Source organism: Vigna radiata, unplaced genomic scaffold, assembly GCF_000741045.1.
Source record: "Vigna radiata var. radiata cultivar VC1973A unplaced genomic scaffold, Vradiata_ver6 scaffold_131, whole genome shotgun sequence".
Classification (NCBI taxonomy): domain Eukaryota; kingdom Viridiplantae; phylum Streptophyta; class Magnoliopsida; order Fabales; family Fabaceae; genus Vigna; species Vigna radiata.
The window spans coordinates 324,086-338,022 of record NW_014543258.1 but is presented as its reverse complement, the minus strand read 5'-3'; the positions used below and the strand labels follow the sequence as shown (position 1 = coordinate 338,022).

General features: G+C 35.0%; 1 protein-coding gene across 1 annotated transcript; it reads right to left on the bottom strand.

The window, feature by feature from the left end:
* Positions 1-10,377: 10,377 nt before the first annotated feature.
* On the bottom strand, positions 10,378-12,282 carry LOC106753483. Its single transcript, XM_014635301.1, has 2 exons — positions 12,191-12,282; positions 10,378-12,061 (listed from the first exon to the last, which is right to left on the bottom strand). Exons 1-2 carry the CDS (start codon positions 12,280-12,282, stop codon positions 10,378-10,380), a joined length of 1,776 nt encoding a protein of 591 aa, XP_014490787.1.
* Positions 12,283-13,937: the final 1,655 nt, after the last annotated feature.

The following is a 13,937-nucleotide window of genomic DNA, read 5'->3' as shown; positions in this document are numbered from 1 at the left end:
GAATTGATTTTTGAATTATACAATTTAAATTATATTTTGAAAGTTTAAATTTATTTTAAATTTTATAATTCATAAAATAAATTTGACTTCTAAATTTTGCAACCTAAAATATATAAGAAATTTTGGAATATATTTTAGATAGCACAATCTAACACTTAACACTACATAATGTTTGATTTCTGAATTTCACAATCTAAAATATCATTTAAAATTTCAAATATATTTTAAATTGTATAATCTAAAAGTTAAATATATATAATCAAGAAGTTAAAAGCTTGTAATTTTTTTTAAAACCTTTTTAAGTCATAGTTTATCATTTAATTATATCAGTAATGTTCATTCAGTATTATTGGTCTAAATTGGTTAAATAATATTAACAAATACATTTATTACTGTAATTACCATATATTAACCGAATACATGGTCAAATCTTGGTAATTTGATTACCATCATATATATCCTTTTATACTTATATATAAATGTGGTATTTTTTTAAGGAGTACGTTCACGTTTTCATATTTGTTATTATACTCAGATCCTAAAATTCTCTTATTAACTTAAGCATCGAAGAGTCTTTGTAAGTGGATCTTTCTCCTTTTGACAACGAGGAATTCGGTTCAAACGTTAGGAACACTCAAGCCACCCACTTTGATCTTGCCACTTGTCTAAAGGTCCATGCTTAAATCCCGGTAAACACATCTGCCGTCCACCATAAGTAATATCCTGACTCTACATTTGATCCTATCTTGCATCCTTTATTTTCATAACACATGATTCGGGTTTGGTAGGATGCAACATCGTGCTCTACAACTTTCTATCTATATTTTTCACTATGACTAAAGCCACAAAGTAATATCTTTAAGAAGATGAGGCACGAGATGTAAGAGATAGACACATGCATGCCCACAATGGAGCATGGTCGTAGGGTTCTGATCTTCGATGATGACAACTCCAACTCCATCATCCATGCCAATGCCAGATCGATAGTCATCACAAGCTTCGAGAACCCCTTTCACATCTCTATCTATGAGGAACACGCCTACCCTGCCATCATCCTGTGCTTCTTCCCCAACAACGAGCAATTTGGCGACGAATAATAAGGATTAACTTGGCGTTCCAACACTTGAGTACTTTAGCAAGAGCAATTCGACATTCCAACACCCGAGTACAAAAGCAAGAGCAACTCAACATTTTAATATTCGAGTACAGGAGCAAAAGCAACTCGACGTCCTAATACCCGAGTACAAGAGCCTCTTAGTGTGAGAGTACCCGAGTTCAAGTGCAACTTGCAGTGAGAATACTTGAGTGTAAAGTAAGAGAAGCTTGTTGTTCTAGAGTACAAGAGCAACTCAGTGTTTCAAAACCTGAGTATAAAAAAGAATCGATACTGATGTTATGATAATAGTAGAACTTGGCAGGACATCCTTGCATCGCCAGTTCACATTAAGAAAATCGTAGTCAAATGAATGACAACCCAATGAGCTCTAAGAGATAACTAGAATATCAAACTTGGTGAGACAATCATGTAAAAGAGGCAGTGGTTAAGCAGACAACAACTCGACGTTAAAATAACTAGGTTCAAGAAAGGACATTTCAGAAACTAGACCTAGTATGGAGAAAGTCTAACAACGCTTGAAACATCAAGCAGAACGAAAGCTTGCACCCAATTACAGCAAACCATATTGCATTACAGACTCCCTCTAGAACGAGGCCTACAAGCTAGAAGAACTCAATGGAAAGCTAATTACCGAGGTCACCCTAGCACAAACCTTGAGAGGAAACAAGTATGAGGAAAAACACCCACTGATAGAACACTTAAGACAACACAAAGACAAACGCCCAAGAGATAAGCAAAACACTCTATTCCCAAAAACTTTGTTTACTTGGGATATTTCATCTACCGTAAATTGTTTTATTTTTGCTTCTTTATGCTAACAACGGCTACAACTAGCACTTCTACAACTATAATCACATGCCACATGATGGCATAATGCCTCATGTATTTCTTTTACTTTTTAGTGTACATGTAGTCCACTTCTCTTGGAGCACAGGCTATTATAAATACCCGTCTCCACCATTGTAAACATAACTTTTGAGTAAATGAATTGTATTCTGTTGAGAAAACTCCAGAACAATTCTCTCTGAAAGTTCATGCTAGAGAGTCTCAATGAACGACCTCTAGCCACCTTCCGGGCACACTTCTTCCATTTCACTCTCCAAACTCCATTGTGCTCCATTCTCTCTCCTCCACTTCGCCGCAACGTCATCTGCCATATTACTACACGCGTTAGCGATCCTCCCTGCCACATCCTCCTTCAGCCGCGTCATCTTCACATCTTCTTCAATTCTCAGATGCATCACTTACTTCATTTCTCACATTTTTCCTACTTCGAAGAAACCTCGTCTGCTAGGTGATGGCAACCCCTTTCGAGATCTCCCATCCAAAGAAGTATCAACTACAACTAAGACTAAAGAAAGGGAAGTAGAATAAAGATTCCCAAAACTCTTTCCTTATCTAAGTCTTAGCATGATTCTCTTTACTTAATACATTTTACTTTGTTTGTAGGTCATTAATAATAAGCAAGGAAGTGACTAAGTAAGGAGGAAGCAAAGGAGACAAAGAGGGAGACTTTGACTGGCGTTCAGTAGCAAGCACACTACCGCCCAACGGTGCTGAGGAGATGCTTCATTCCTTTGAGCACGTGTTTCATTGCTTATCATTTGGAACACATGGCCAGCTGATAGCTTCTTCTGCAAGCTTCTTTCAATATTTTAGCACATGTCCATTGGCTAGCTTACCTTGCAAGATTGATGAGCTTTCCTTCTCCTATAAAAGGAAGCTTACTCATTGTACAAATTAACTTGAATTGAAGTAAAGAAATGCTGCCAAATTTCAGCTTTTACTCTCAAGTTCACCTTTGTGCATTGTTATCTTGCACTTCCTCTAGCTCCTTTCCCTTGAGGAGAGCTTTCTGAGTTAGACTTCACTGCTCCATCATTGCCAAACTCCACCAGATCTTTCATCAAACACTTTGAGCACCTTCCTCCATCACCACTGTTTCATCCATCCACTGCCGTCTTTGCATCTGAGAAGCATCTCCGCACATGAATTTGGTTGAGGCTTCCATCACTAGGGTTTCTCCTTCTTGAGAACGCCTCGCCTCCTCGCCTCCTCGCCAACCATTGTCTTCATAGAATCACTTCGTTTTATTCGTAAGTTTTCATCCTTAACCACAGATCCATCCTCTTCCACTGATTAAAAACCACTTCTACCGATTAAAACCACTTTTGAGCCGATCCAACCATTTTCCACCGATCAATCTTCCTTTCCAACCGATTAATCGGTTCCTTTTTACCTTTTCCACCTTTTAATAAGTCAGAATCGAGTCTCTCCCCATTTCTAGGGTTTCCTTTAAGTCTGTAGGGTTTTCCACCGATTAAACCCTAGATCTTAGGTTTTCCTCGTGTTTGATCTCTGTTTCCTCTTCTATCTCGAGTTCCGAATCCATTTCTGATGCGTTCATCTCTGAAGGAAGCTTCGAAGGAGCTCGCGACACGCACGTTCGACATCTCCTTGGAAGCGCTGTTGAGAAACAGGTAGGCTTCGTTTTATACCAAGAGGGGGGTGAATTGGTGTCAGTTCAAAAACAAAATATTTTCGCAATCTTTATATAAAAGTGCAAAGTTTTTTTTATCTTTCTTGAAATGCAAGTAATGAAAAATTCAATGCAGCGGAAAATCGCAGTTGACTGCGAAACAGATAAAGTCGACTGGAAATAAAGAGTGCAGGGATAGAGAAAATCAAACACTGGTTTTTATACTATTTCGGCCAACAATGCCTACATCCAGTGTCCTTACAATCCAGGAAGCAAATGCATTATAATGGTTGCGGCTTTTACAACAAGGAATTTATAGAAGCCACACGCAAAAATATAAATCTCCTCTCTAACTTAAAACCAAAATATAGCTGCACAACAAAACCAAAATTGCAGCAAGAATCCCCTCTTCTGCAATCTGAACCCACGTCGAACAATCCTCAACGTGTAACCAATACTCTTCACAGGATGCCAAGCCTAACACAGCAGACTTCACAGGTTGCCAAGCCTTCAATCAATGCAGCAGTCTTCACAGGATGCTAAGCCTTCAAAGATCAATCAAGAAGCACCTTCTTCGTGTAGATAATGATCACACAGTCAACACAATTGCCTTCTCCCTTTGAATCTCTCTCAAGATAGATCACCACCGTATTCTTGGAGAATTCTTGGAGCTGTTAAAACAGAGAATTCAATCTGAAACAAGAAATGAAAATGTCAGATCATCAAAAGTCTCTGAACAACTTGTGTTCAGTCTATTTATAGTTTTCTGTTAGACATATTGCTTCTCAGTCAAATAGCCTACTAATTCAGTCGATTGTATTAAAACAGTTATAACAGACAGTCAACATATAGGCTCTTAGTCAACAAAATTTAACTCACATTTATTACAGTTGACCTAGTCATCAATGCTTAACTAACTTTCAAAAATATAGCTGTTGGAGCGTGTAAGCATAACAGAATTCCAAACAGATCAGTAACACAATCGAATATCCTCTATACAACGTCGACTGACACATGTAAAAACACATTGAAATTCCTTTCAACTCAAAACATCACACAACACTAATTCTCAAAATCTGTACAAAGATTTTAGCATAGTCGAATCCATTATAGGTGTATTAGACTGAACTAGAACTTTGTCACACAATTATAAGTTCATAAAGATGCTTGTGATCTTTCAGTTCCAGAAATGTGAAATAAAATGTTTTTAATCAACCAGTTCATATTGCACATTTCCATACAAGCATGTTCCACAAATATATCACACACTCAATCATAGGAACATACATCATAGTACATCAAAGCATGATCAACATATATGACTGATGAGTCAATATTTTTTAGACTTCACTTAGTTTATTCTGCTATAATTAATCAGAGAATTGTGCTTAAATGTCTGGTATTTTCTAGTTTTCGGTAATAGTGCTTAATTTGACCGGAAATTCTAATTTTAATTAATTTGAATATTTTGAGCTAATTAATTGCTTTTGTAATTGCTGGAAAATTTTGGAGATGTCTTTTGGAGCATTAGGAGGTGGCGTGGTCATTAAAGAATCTACTATTAGTCATTTCAATTTTAATTAAATTGTAACTTAGTTCTGTAGGAACTTTAATTAGGATTTTGTGCATTGGGCCCTTTTAGTGGCAAAATTTGTAAAGGCCCAATTTTGTGGGACACATGGCCAAACCCTAGGTTTCTTTTTGAAGGTGGACCCCACCATTTTAGTGATTCTCTCAGCATTTAGAGCTAGGAGGTCGACCATTCAAAAAGGACACACACTTTCATTTTGCTTTGGCTTGTATGAACACTCTCTTGGAGAGCTTGGTGTGTCCCTTCGGTTTTGAGCTATGGAATGAACAAGATTTCGTTTTTCTTCTTCTCTTGCTTGCAACCATGCTTGTTCTTGCTTAATGGAATGGAGATCTATCATTTCTCTTCTTATATTTTCGTTTTGAAGGTTGAGAGGTTGAGTTTAGAGGTTGTTCCTTGCATTTTCATGGTGTTTCCTTTGGTTGAATGACGACCCATTTTGTATTTTTGTTTCCTTTTGCTGCACTTTGGATGTTTATGTTTAAGTTTCTTTGTTGAATGAAGAAGAATATGGTTCCCATTGAGTTTTGAAGTGAAGAGAACTTGAGTTGATTGGTGGGTGTTTGAAGTTTGAACCATTTTCTTATTGTGTTTTTGCTTTGATGGATGGAAGAAATTTGTGAAGTTTGTTCTTTAACTTAGAGGGCTGGACGGTGCTGCAAGGAAGTTTAGGGATTTCATTTTTCTTTTATCAAAAGTTTGAAGAAAAGTGAGTGTTAGGTTGGTGTGTAGAAGTTAGAATTTGGGTTTGTTGTTCTTGTAATTTTTTTTTGGCAATGGAAACCTATGTTGTGGTATGCATTCTCGATGATGAGAGGTGGAGAAAAGCTTTTGAAGTTTGTTGAGAAGTGAAGAATACTAATTGGTGTGTAGAAAGGAGAGAGAAATGACACATTTAATTTTTACCTCATTTGGCCATGCACATGAAGGGCACATTTTCCATAGAAAGAATCTTTCCAATTTGGTGTTCATCTTCTTGCTAGCTTGACCGAGACTTACCTTGTGGTGGAGAATGTTTTGTGTTTGTTTTCTTCCATTTGATTTTGCACATGTGGTACCTTGGTAGAAGCAATTCCATTTTGTTGGTCTTTGGGCATTGTATACGTTACTTCTTGTGTTGGAAGGAGAAGAAATAGTTGTTGACTTCTTGGAGAGAGAAGGTGCACAATTTTTGATATTAGAAAAGTGGAAGAGGACACTTTCTTGGGGAATGAAACACATGGTACAAGGAAAGCATTATTCAATTGTTTAGTGAAAGGGAATTTGAGATTGACTTTGGTACATGAGGTTCACAGCAAAGAAGGTCTTTTAGGCCATTTTCAATTTAAATTTCTTTAGTTGTTGTGCATGGAGTCACATGAATGGTAGAGGAAAAAGTCATGTTTGTTTATTTCTTTTGTTTGAATTAGTTCACATAGTAGGATTAATTGTTTTTCATTTTTATAAATTAGAGTTGCATTTAAATAATTTTAACTGTGTTAGATAATTGTCTGTTACAGTGTTAGGGTCTAGTATGTTATTTTCTTTTAATGTTGTCTAACATGTTTGGTCTTGTTACTTTAATTGTCATGATAACTTAAATTAATTAAGTTGGTCATTAGCGATATTATAATGTTTCCTTGAGATTTCTGGACTGTAATTGTGTTTGCCACTCTAACTTGGTTAATGTGAAATCTGTATTTGCACTTGCAATTGGGTATACACTTAGTTGCCTAATTGGTGTTGAGTCTTTGCTTAGTTGATGAAACTGCATGGTGTAAATTGGATTTGATGTTAACAATGCGCTCATTTAGTTCGCTTTTATGAAAACATAATTAGCCTGCGCTTAGTTGGTTAACTGTGTTGGATTGGAGGTTTGAGTCGCTGCTTTATTTTGTTGATCTGTGATGGAAGCATTGTAATTAAGTTAATGACCAACCGTCTCCAGTCTGTCTTGGAAACCGTTTTTAGATCTGTGTTTGCATTTCTGTTTGCGTTAGTGTTTTGATTTTATCCATCCATATTCACCACAATATTTTCACAAACCCCCCCACTTCGTGTTTGACTTAATTCTTGAACTGCAAAATTGGTCCTTGAGAGACGACCTAGGAGTCATTTCCTAGCTCTACTGCATTTCTAATTACATATTAAATTTGTGTGGGTTGTGACAACCCACCAATGACAACAGTTCAGAATAAGAACATATAATGCAACAACATGTGTACTGTTATTAAGCATTGTGTTCTCATTGATAACGGTCTAAAAACCATTATTTTCATACTTAAATTTGATATCAAAACACCCTTTATGGCTTAGAATGAGCTTAAAATCAAGTGACACTTAGTTGAGTCATGAGAGAGTGATAAGTTGTCGTTGGAGCTATCAAATTAATACTACTTTTCAAAGCAACTTCAATATTACCAAGTAGTATTCAAGAAAATAGATAAGGCTAAAGTAACCCTGAGTCGTCTCCCAACGAACACGGAATTGCTTTCGAATATCTGACTCTTGTGAATGTTATGCAATGCTTATGAATAAAGTGAGAATGTTTAAAGAATGTTATAGAACAAAGAAGAAACTTAAAAACAATTATGAAAAAACAAGCTAATTCCACTCCTTTTCCAAAATAGATTCATCATCGGTTATTCACAGATCATTGTTCAATTAATTATTGTTTTAAGTTTCAAATTAATTAAAGTACATTCTTAATTAATTAGAGGGCGGTCATGCAGTTAATCAAAGTACATTCTCAATCAAATGCAAGACCTTTCTAGATTATTCACAATAAATTCAACCAAAGTACATTCTGAATCAATTTTATTGTGTTTAATCATGTTTATTCTTAAGTCTCCTAACCAAATTAAAAGCTAACCAATCAAAGTAAATTCTCAATTGATTATAGTTGAAATTATTACTACCAACCAAAATACATTCTCAATTGATAGTAAAAACCATTTAATCATATGAAAGTTCCTAAATTCAATCAAATTAGATTCTCAATTAAACCTAGAAACCCTAAAACTCATATAATTAATATGCATGTAGATTCAAACACATTTTGATGCAAAAATCTTTGCTTTTAATATGATAGAGAGATGAAAGACATAGAGAGAGAACAACTTAAACCAATAATTAAAATAAACAATTGCATTAATTCACTGAACCTCAGAATCCATAATGAAATTACAGCAGAATAACCCTAAATGCTTAGCTTTCCATGAATGAAGTTGAATACATGATGAAATAAAAGAGGAAGAGGAGGAGTGGTGGATCAATGAATGAAGTCCCCTAGGTATCTTTATATAGACTTGATTGGGCTTGGACTTTGAATCTTCTGTTGATAAAATCTGTTATGTTATATCTAATATCTTTCAAATATTCAACAGATTTACTTAGTTTTTGAGAATATTTAATAATATCTTTCCTATATAATTTTTTTTTGCAAATATTATCTTTTGATATTTATTGATATAGTTAAATAAGNTAATTATTTAACAATATCAAGTAAAATATCTTAAGATATATTTTCTCCAAAATATCTTTTAAAATATCTAACAGATTTAAACTTGCCCAAAATTACATTTCAACCCTTTTTATTTTATTCAAATTTACACATAAGTCCAAAATTTTCCTCTAATTGCACTTTAGCCATCTCTTTCTTTTCAAAATTCCATAAAAGCTCTGAGTTGACCAGATTTGACCATCTTTGACCATTCAATTTTATGCTTTAAATTAATAAAATTCTAACTTCAGCTGCACAAATAAACATTAGAACATCCAAAATAATTTATGCAACTAAGAATCACATTTTAAGCATCTTTAATTTCCAAACCCAATAGATGCAATCGTCATAAATTCACATCAAATCAATCATTTAAGCACAAAAATCTCATCAAAAATTTGAATTCTAAAACATAAATGTGGGTATAAATATGCACTCATCACACCCACACACTTATCCTTTTGCACTCCTGGGCAAAATTAATATCAAAAGTTTGTTCGGGTCATTTTATTCCATATTTGCGTTTGAATTAAAAGAATGAACAATATTGGATATAGATAAATCATCTAGACATCACTTTGTCATGGACATGCAAATGAAATCACTTTATTCTTCACACATGAATTAACCTTTTTTAATTCCCAAGAAAATCAAATATGAAAGATAACACTCAAGTCAAAATGTATCTATTTCTCTCCAAATCTTTCAACTCCTTTTGGCTTGTGTTTACACTCAAAATACCCATGCAAGTAGACACCCTTGGTATTTATCAAGACTCTAACATTCACATACTTTTAGAAAACATGCAATTATTGATCATGAGGGCTTTTTAAGAGTTATATTGAGGCCAAGGCAAAGGTAGGAAATTTTCTTTGGAATTTCTGGGTTTTTGAAATTGATACAGAAAGAGTAATGACACTTTATTTCAAAAACAACCTTATTTCTTGCTCTTTTTAGGAAGATTTTTTTTTCTCTTTTTTTCTTCATTTTTTTTTTCAAAACTTCAACTTTTCATCTTCCTTTTTTCCTTCCCTTTTTTTTTTATGTTGTGGTGAGACACTCACCCACACATTTATTCATCACTTATAACACAATCCATTACTCCTTCTTTCATATGGTTTTCCTTCTTTTTCATTTGACAATTACTGGAAACAAGAAAAATAGTCTTTAGGCTCAAAGGGGTTTCCAATTGATTAATGTTAAGGTAAGTTTATTTGGCCAAGTAGCTAAAACAAGAAAGGCCTCAATCATATCAAATCATGCATATTCACCTTAGTTGCACAACACAGAGTCAAGCTAAATGTTAGAGTATCATCAAAACATGGGCAAATCACTCAAGAAAAATAGGTATGGCACATGATGGTCCATCCTTATTATTAGGCTCAAAACACACATGGTTCAAACTTCTTTCACAAAAGATTTAATTAGGGAATTCTTAAGTCAACTCAATCTGTAAATCATAAAAGCAGTCCATTCATATCAACATGACTCTTTTTTTTTTAATATATGATCATCCCAATTACTGATTCAAACTCTCAAATCCATTGCAAATATTTATTAAAGAAAGAAAAGAAGAAAAGAAGAGAAAAAACGAAATAGGGAACAAATCAAATTGTTTCCTCACACCCCCACACTTAAACTATGCATATTGCTCAATGTATGCCTTAAATATAGAATGCACAGAAAAAGTATGAGGGAACTTACCTCCTTCATGGTGGAAGGAATGCTAGCAGGACTTCATCGGAAAAGTCATCCTGGATNGGAATGTTAACTCTTCCCTTCTCAATCCTACTAAGATGGTCAACTACTAAATTATGTGCCCCACTTCTGTCTTGAATAGGAGACAACTTGTCCTTCTCGTCTTTGACCATTGTGATTCCACCTTTCTTCGGAACCACATGTATAGGGCCCACCCAAATACTGTCAGAATTGTGATCTATAATACCTGTTTGTAGCAACTTGGTGTCCCTTCTCTTTACAACCCCCATCAGTTGAGAATTCAGTCTTCCTTGAGGTTGTCTCACTGGTTTAGAATCACTTGATAAGTCAATACAAAACAAAGAATGATCTTTAATCGGATGCTTCCCAGATTCCAACACGTTGAAACGCACTTTCTTGTCTCCTATCTCCATTGTCAATGATCCTGAATGCACATCTATCTTGGTTCGTGCTATCATCATGAAGGGTCTTCCCAAGATAATAGTTGTTGGACTGATTCCTTCTTCATCCTTCATGTCCAAGATATANAAATCTGCAGGAAAAATTAACTTGTCTACTTGGACAAGCACGTCCTCAAGCACACCTGCAGGGTTTACTGTGCTATGGTTGGCCAGTTGAATGACCACACCAGTAGTCTTAAGAGGTCCAAGAGATAGAGAAGTAAACACTGATAAAGGCATTACATTAATGGAAGCCCCTAAATCTAGCATGGCACTGTCAAACTTTGAATTTCCAATAACATAAGAAATAGAAAACATACCTGGATCCTTGCATTTTTGCGGTATTTCAATATGCTTCTTAATCAAGCTTGACACATTTCTTCCCAAATTCACAACCTCATTATCCCTAAAACGCCTTGTATTTGTGCAAATATCTTTCAAAAACTTGGCGTATTTAGGGATTTGCTTAACAACATCTAGCAAGGGAATGTTGATATCCACCTTTTTGAAAGTATTCAAGATCTCTTGGTCTAACTCCTCCATTTTTTTGTTTCTCAGCTTCAACCGATTGGGATATGGAGGAGGTGGAGAATAAGATGAAGAAGAATTTTTAAAAGAAGAGTTAGGAGGTACTAACTTGGATTTTTCAGTGGTAGTCTCAGGTGATGGTTCANTTGGTCCTCCATTGTCATCAACTTGTTCTTCTTCTTTCTTCTTATCTTCATCCTCTTGGGCTCCTTCAGGGGCTTGTACCTTCTTACCCGTTCTTAAAGTAATAACACTTACATTTTGCGGGTTGATCACTGTTTGTGCAGGCAACTTATTTGACTCCTTAGCCTCTAACTTTTCCACCCTCAAAGTCAAATCTACAATTGATTTCGTGATTTCTGAATTTTGCTCAAGCATTATTTTCATGAATTCTTGGAGTGACATTTCAGGTTGAGGTTGATGCCTTTGTTGAGGTGGAACATAAGGTTGCCAGTTTTGCTGATACTTATTTGAGGATGAATCATGATAATTCTGATATGGTCTGTTTCCTCCAAACNTGTTTGCAGCAAAAACTTGAGATGGGTTTTCCACAGTAGTTTCCATCAAGCTAGGACATTCATCAGTGTAGTGATCAGTTGAAATGCAAATTCCACACTTCTTAGCAATTTGTGGAGTAGAGGTTTTAAACAAACTTGCAATCTTGTCGAGTTTGCTTTCTAACTTCTTCAATCTTTCATCTATCCTCCTTCCATCAACTACACCATTTTCAATTTCATGTACTCCTTTCAACAAAGTCACTGAATTTTCTCTTGTTCCATATTGTTGATTTTCTACTCCCTTCCGTTCTATTAGATCTATCCCATCTTCTNGTGACCTGTCTAAGAAAGATCCTCCGCTTGCAGCATCTGCCCATGACCTATCANTTGGACTTAAGCCTTCATAAAAGCTTAGAATGAAGTCTGTCATTTGGAGTTGAGGGCATGAAGCACATAGTTTCTTGAATCTTTCCCAATATTCACTGAGATTCTCTCTGTCTCTCTGTCTTATATCTTGTATTTCTCTACGGATTGCAGATAATCTGGATGCAGGGAAATACTTTTCAAGAAAAAGTCTTTCAATTGTTTCCCAATTTGTAATCCGTGTAGAGAGATAATACGACTAATCTTGAGCTGCTCCTTGAAGAGTAAAAGGAAAAACTCTCATCTTCAGGCTTTCTATTGTGATCCTGGGAGATCTGAAATTTTCACACAGCATGTGGAATTGTCTCAAGTGTTTGTGTGGATTCTCCCTTGATAACCCATTGAACTTCGNTAANGCATTTAGTAGGTCAGGTCTCAACTCCCACTCCACATTAGGGTATTCAATGTTACTTTGGGTAACTGTATTATGGGAGGTGGCTAACTGTCTAATGGTTCTCTGTGCCATTCTGTTTGGGTTAGGATCAGGTAAGGGATTGAATGGTATGTTTGTGATTGGAGATGATGAAAGTGGTATGGCTTCAAATGTTGGAAGTGTTCCCTCAGTAGAACACACAAGCTTCAAATTTCTCCGCACCTCACGCAAACTCCTTTCAATTTCCAGGTTTATTTGATAGAATTCTCTTGGGTTAGCTCTCGTCATGCACTAAGTAGTCTGCTTGAAACTCTTTCTCTGCTTTTGATTTCTTTTATTCCCTTTTTTTTTCTATTGTTCTTGCTTTAGAGAAAGATTTCAAATAAGAGATAAGAGAGGTTTTGTTTTGGTCCACTCCTAGGAAAGACAGGTGCGTCACAATGGACAACTTAATTATGAAGTCTTTCCTAGCAAGAGTATATTCAAGCTAGCCTCAAGTATTTCTCAAGAGAAATTCTTAATTTAAGCAAGAACAAATATTTTGCTAACAAAAAGAATAACTAAAAGCTACAAAATAACTCAAACTAAATTAAATGCATATGCGTTAAAAAAAATAAAAATAAATGAAAATTAAAATATATAAATGAGAATCAAAATATTCAAAATACTTACTATAGTTCCCCGACAACAGCGCCAAATTGGATAAGCTGTCGTTGGAGCTATGAAATTAATACTACTTTTTGAAGCAACTTCAGTATTACCAAGTAGTATTCAAGAAAATAGATAAGGCTAAAGTAACCCTGAGTCATCTCCCAACGAACACGGAATTGCTTTCGAATATTTGACTCTTGTGAATGATATGCAATGCTTATGAATAAAGTGAGAATGTTTAAAGAATGTTGTAGAACAAAGAAGAAACTTAAAAACAATAATGAAGAAACAGGCTAATTCCACTGCTTTTCCAAAATAGATTCATCATCGGTTATTCACATATCATTGTTCAATTGATTATTCTTTAAGTTTCAAATTAATTAAAGTACATTCTTAATTAATTTGAGGGCGGTCATGCAGTTAATCAAAGTACATTCTCAATCAAATGCAAGACCTTTCTAGATTATTCACAATAAATTCAACCAAAGTACATTCTCAATCAATTTTATTGTGTTTAATCATGTCTATTCTTAAGTCTCCTAACCAAATTAAAAGCTAACCAATCAAAGTAAATTCTCAATTGATTATAGTTGAAATTATTACTACCAACCAAAGTACATTCTCAATTGATAGTAAAA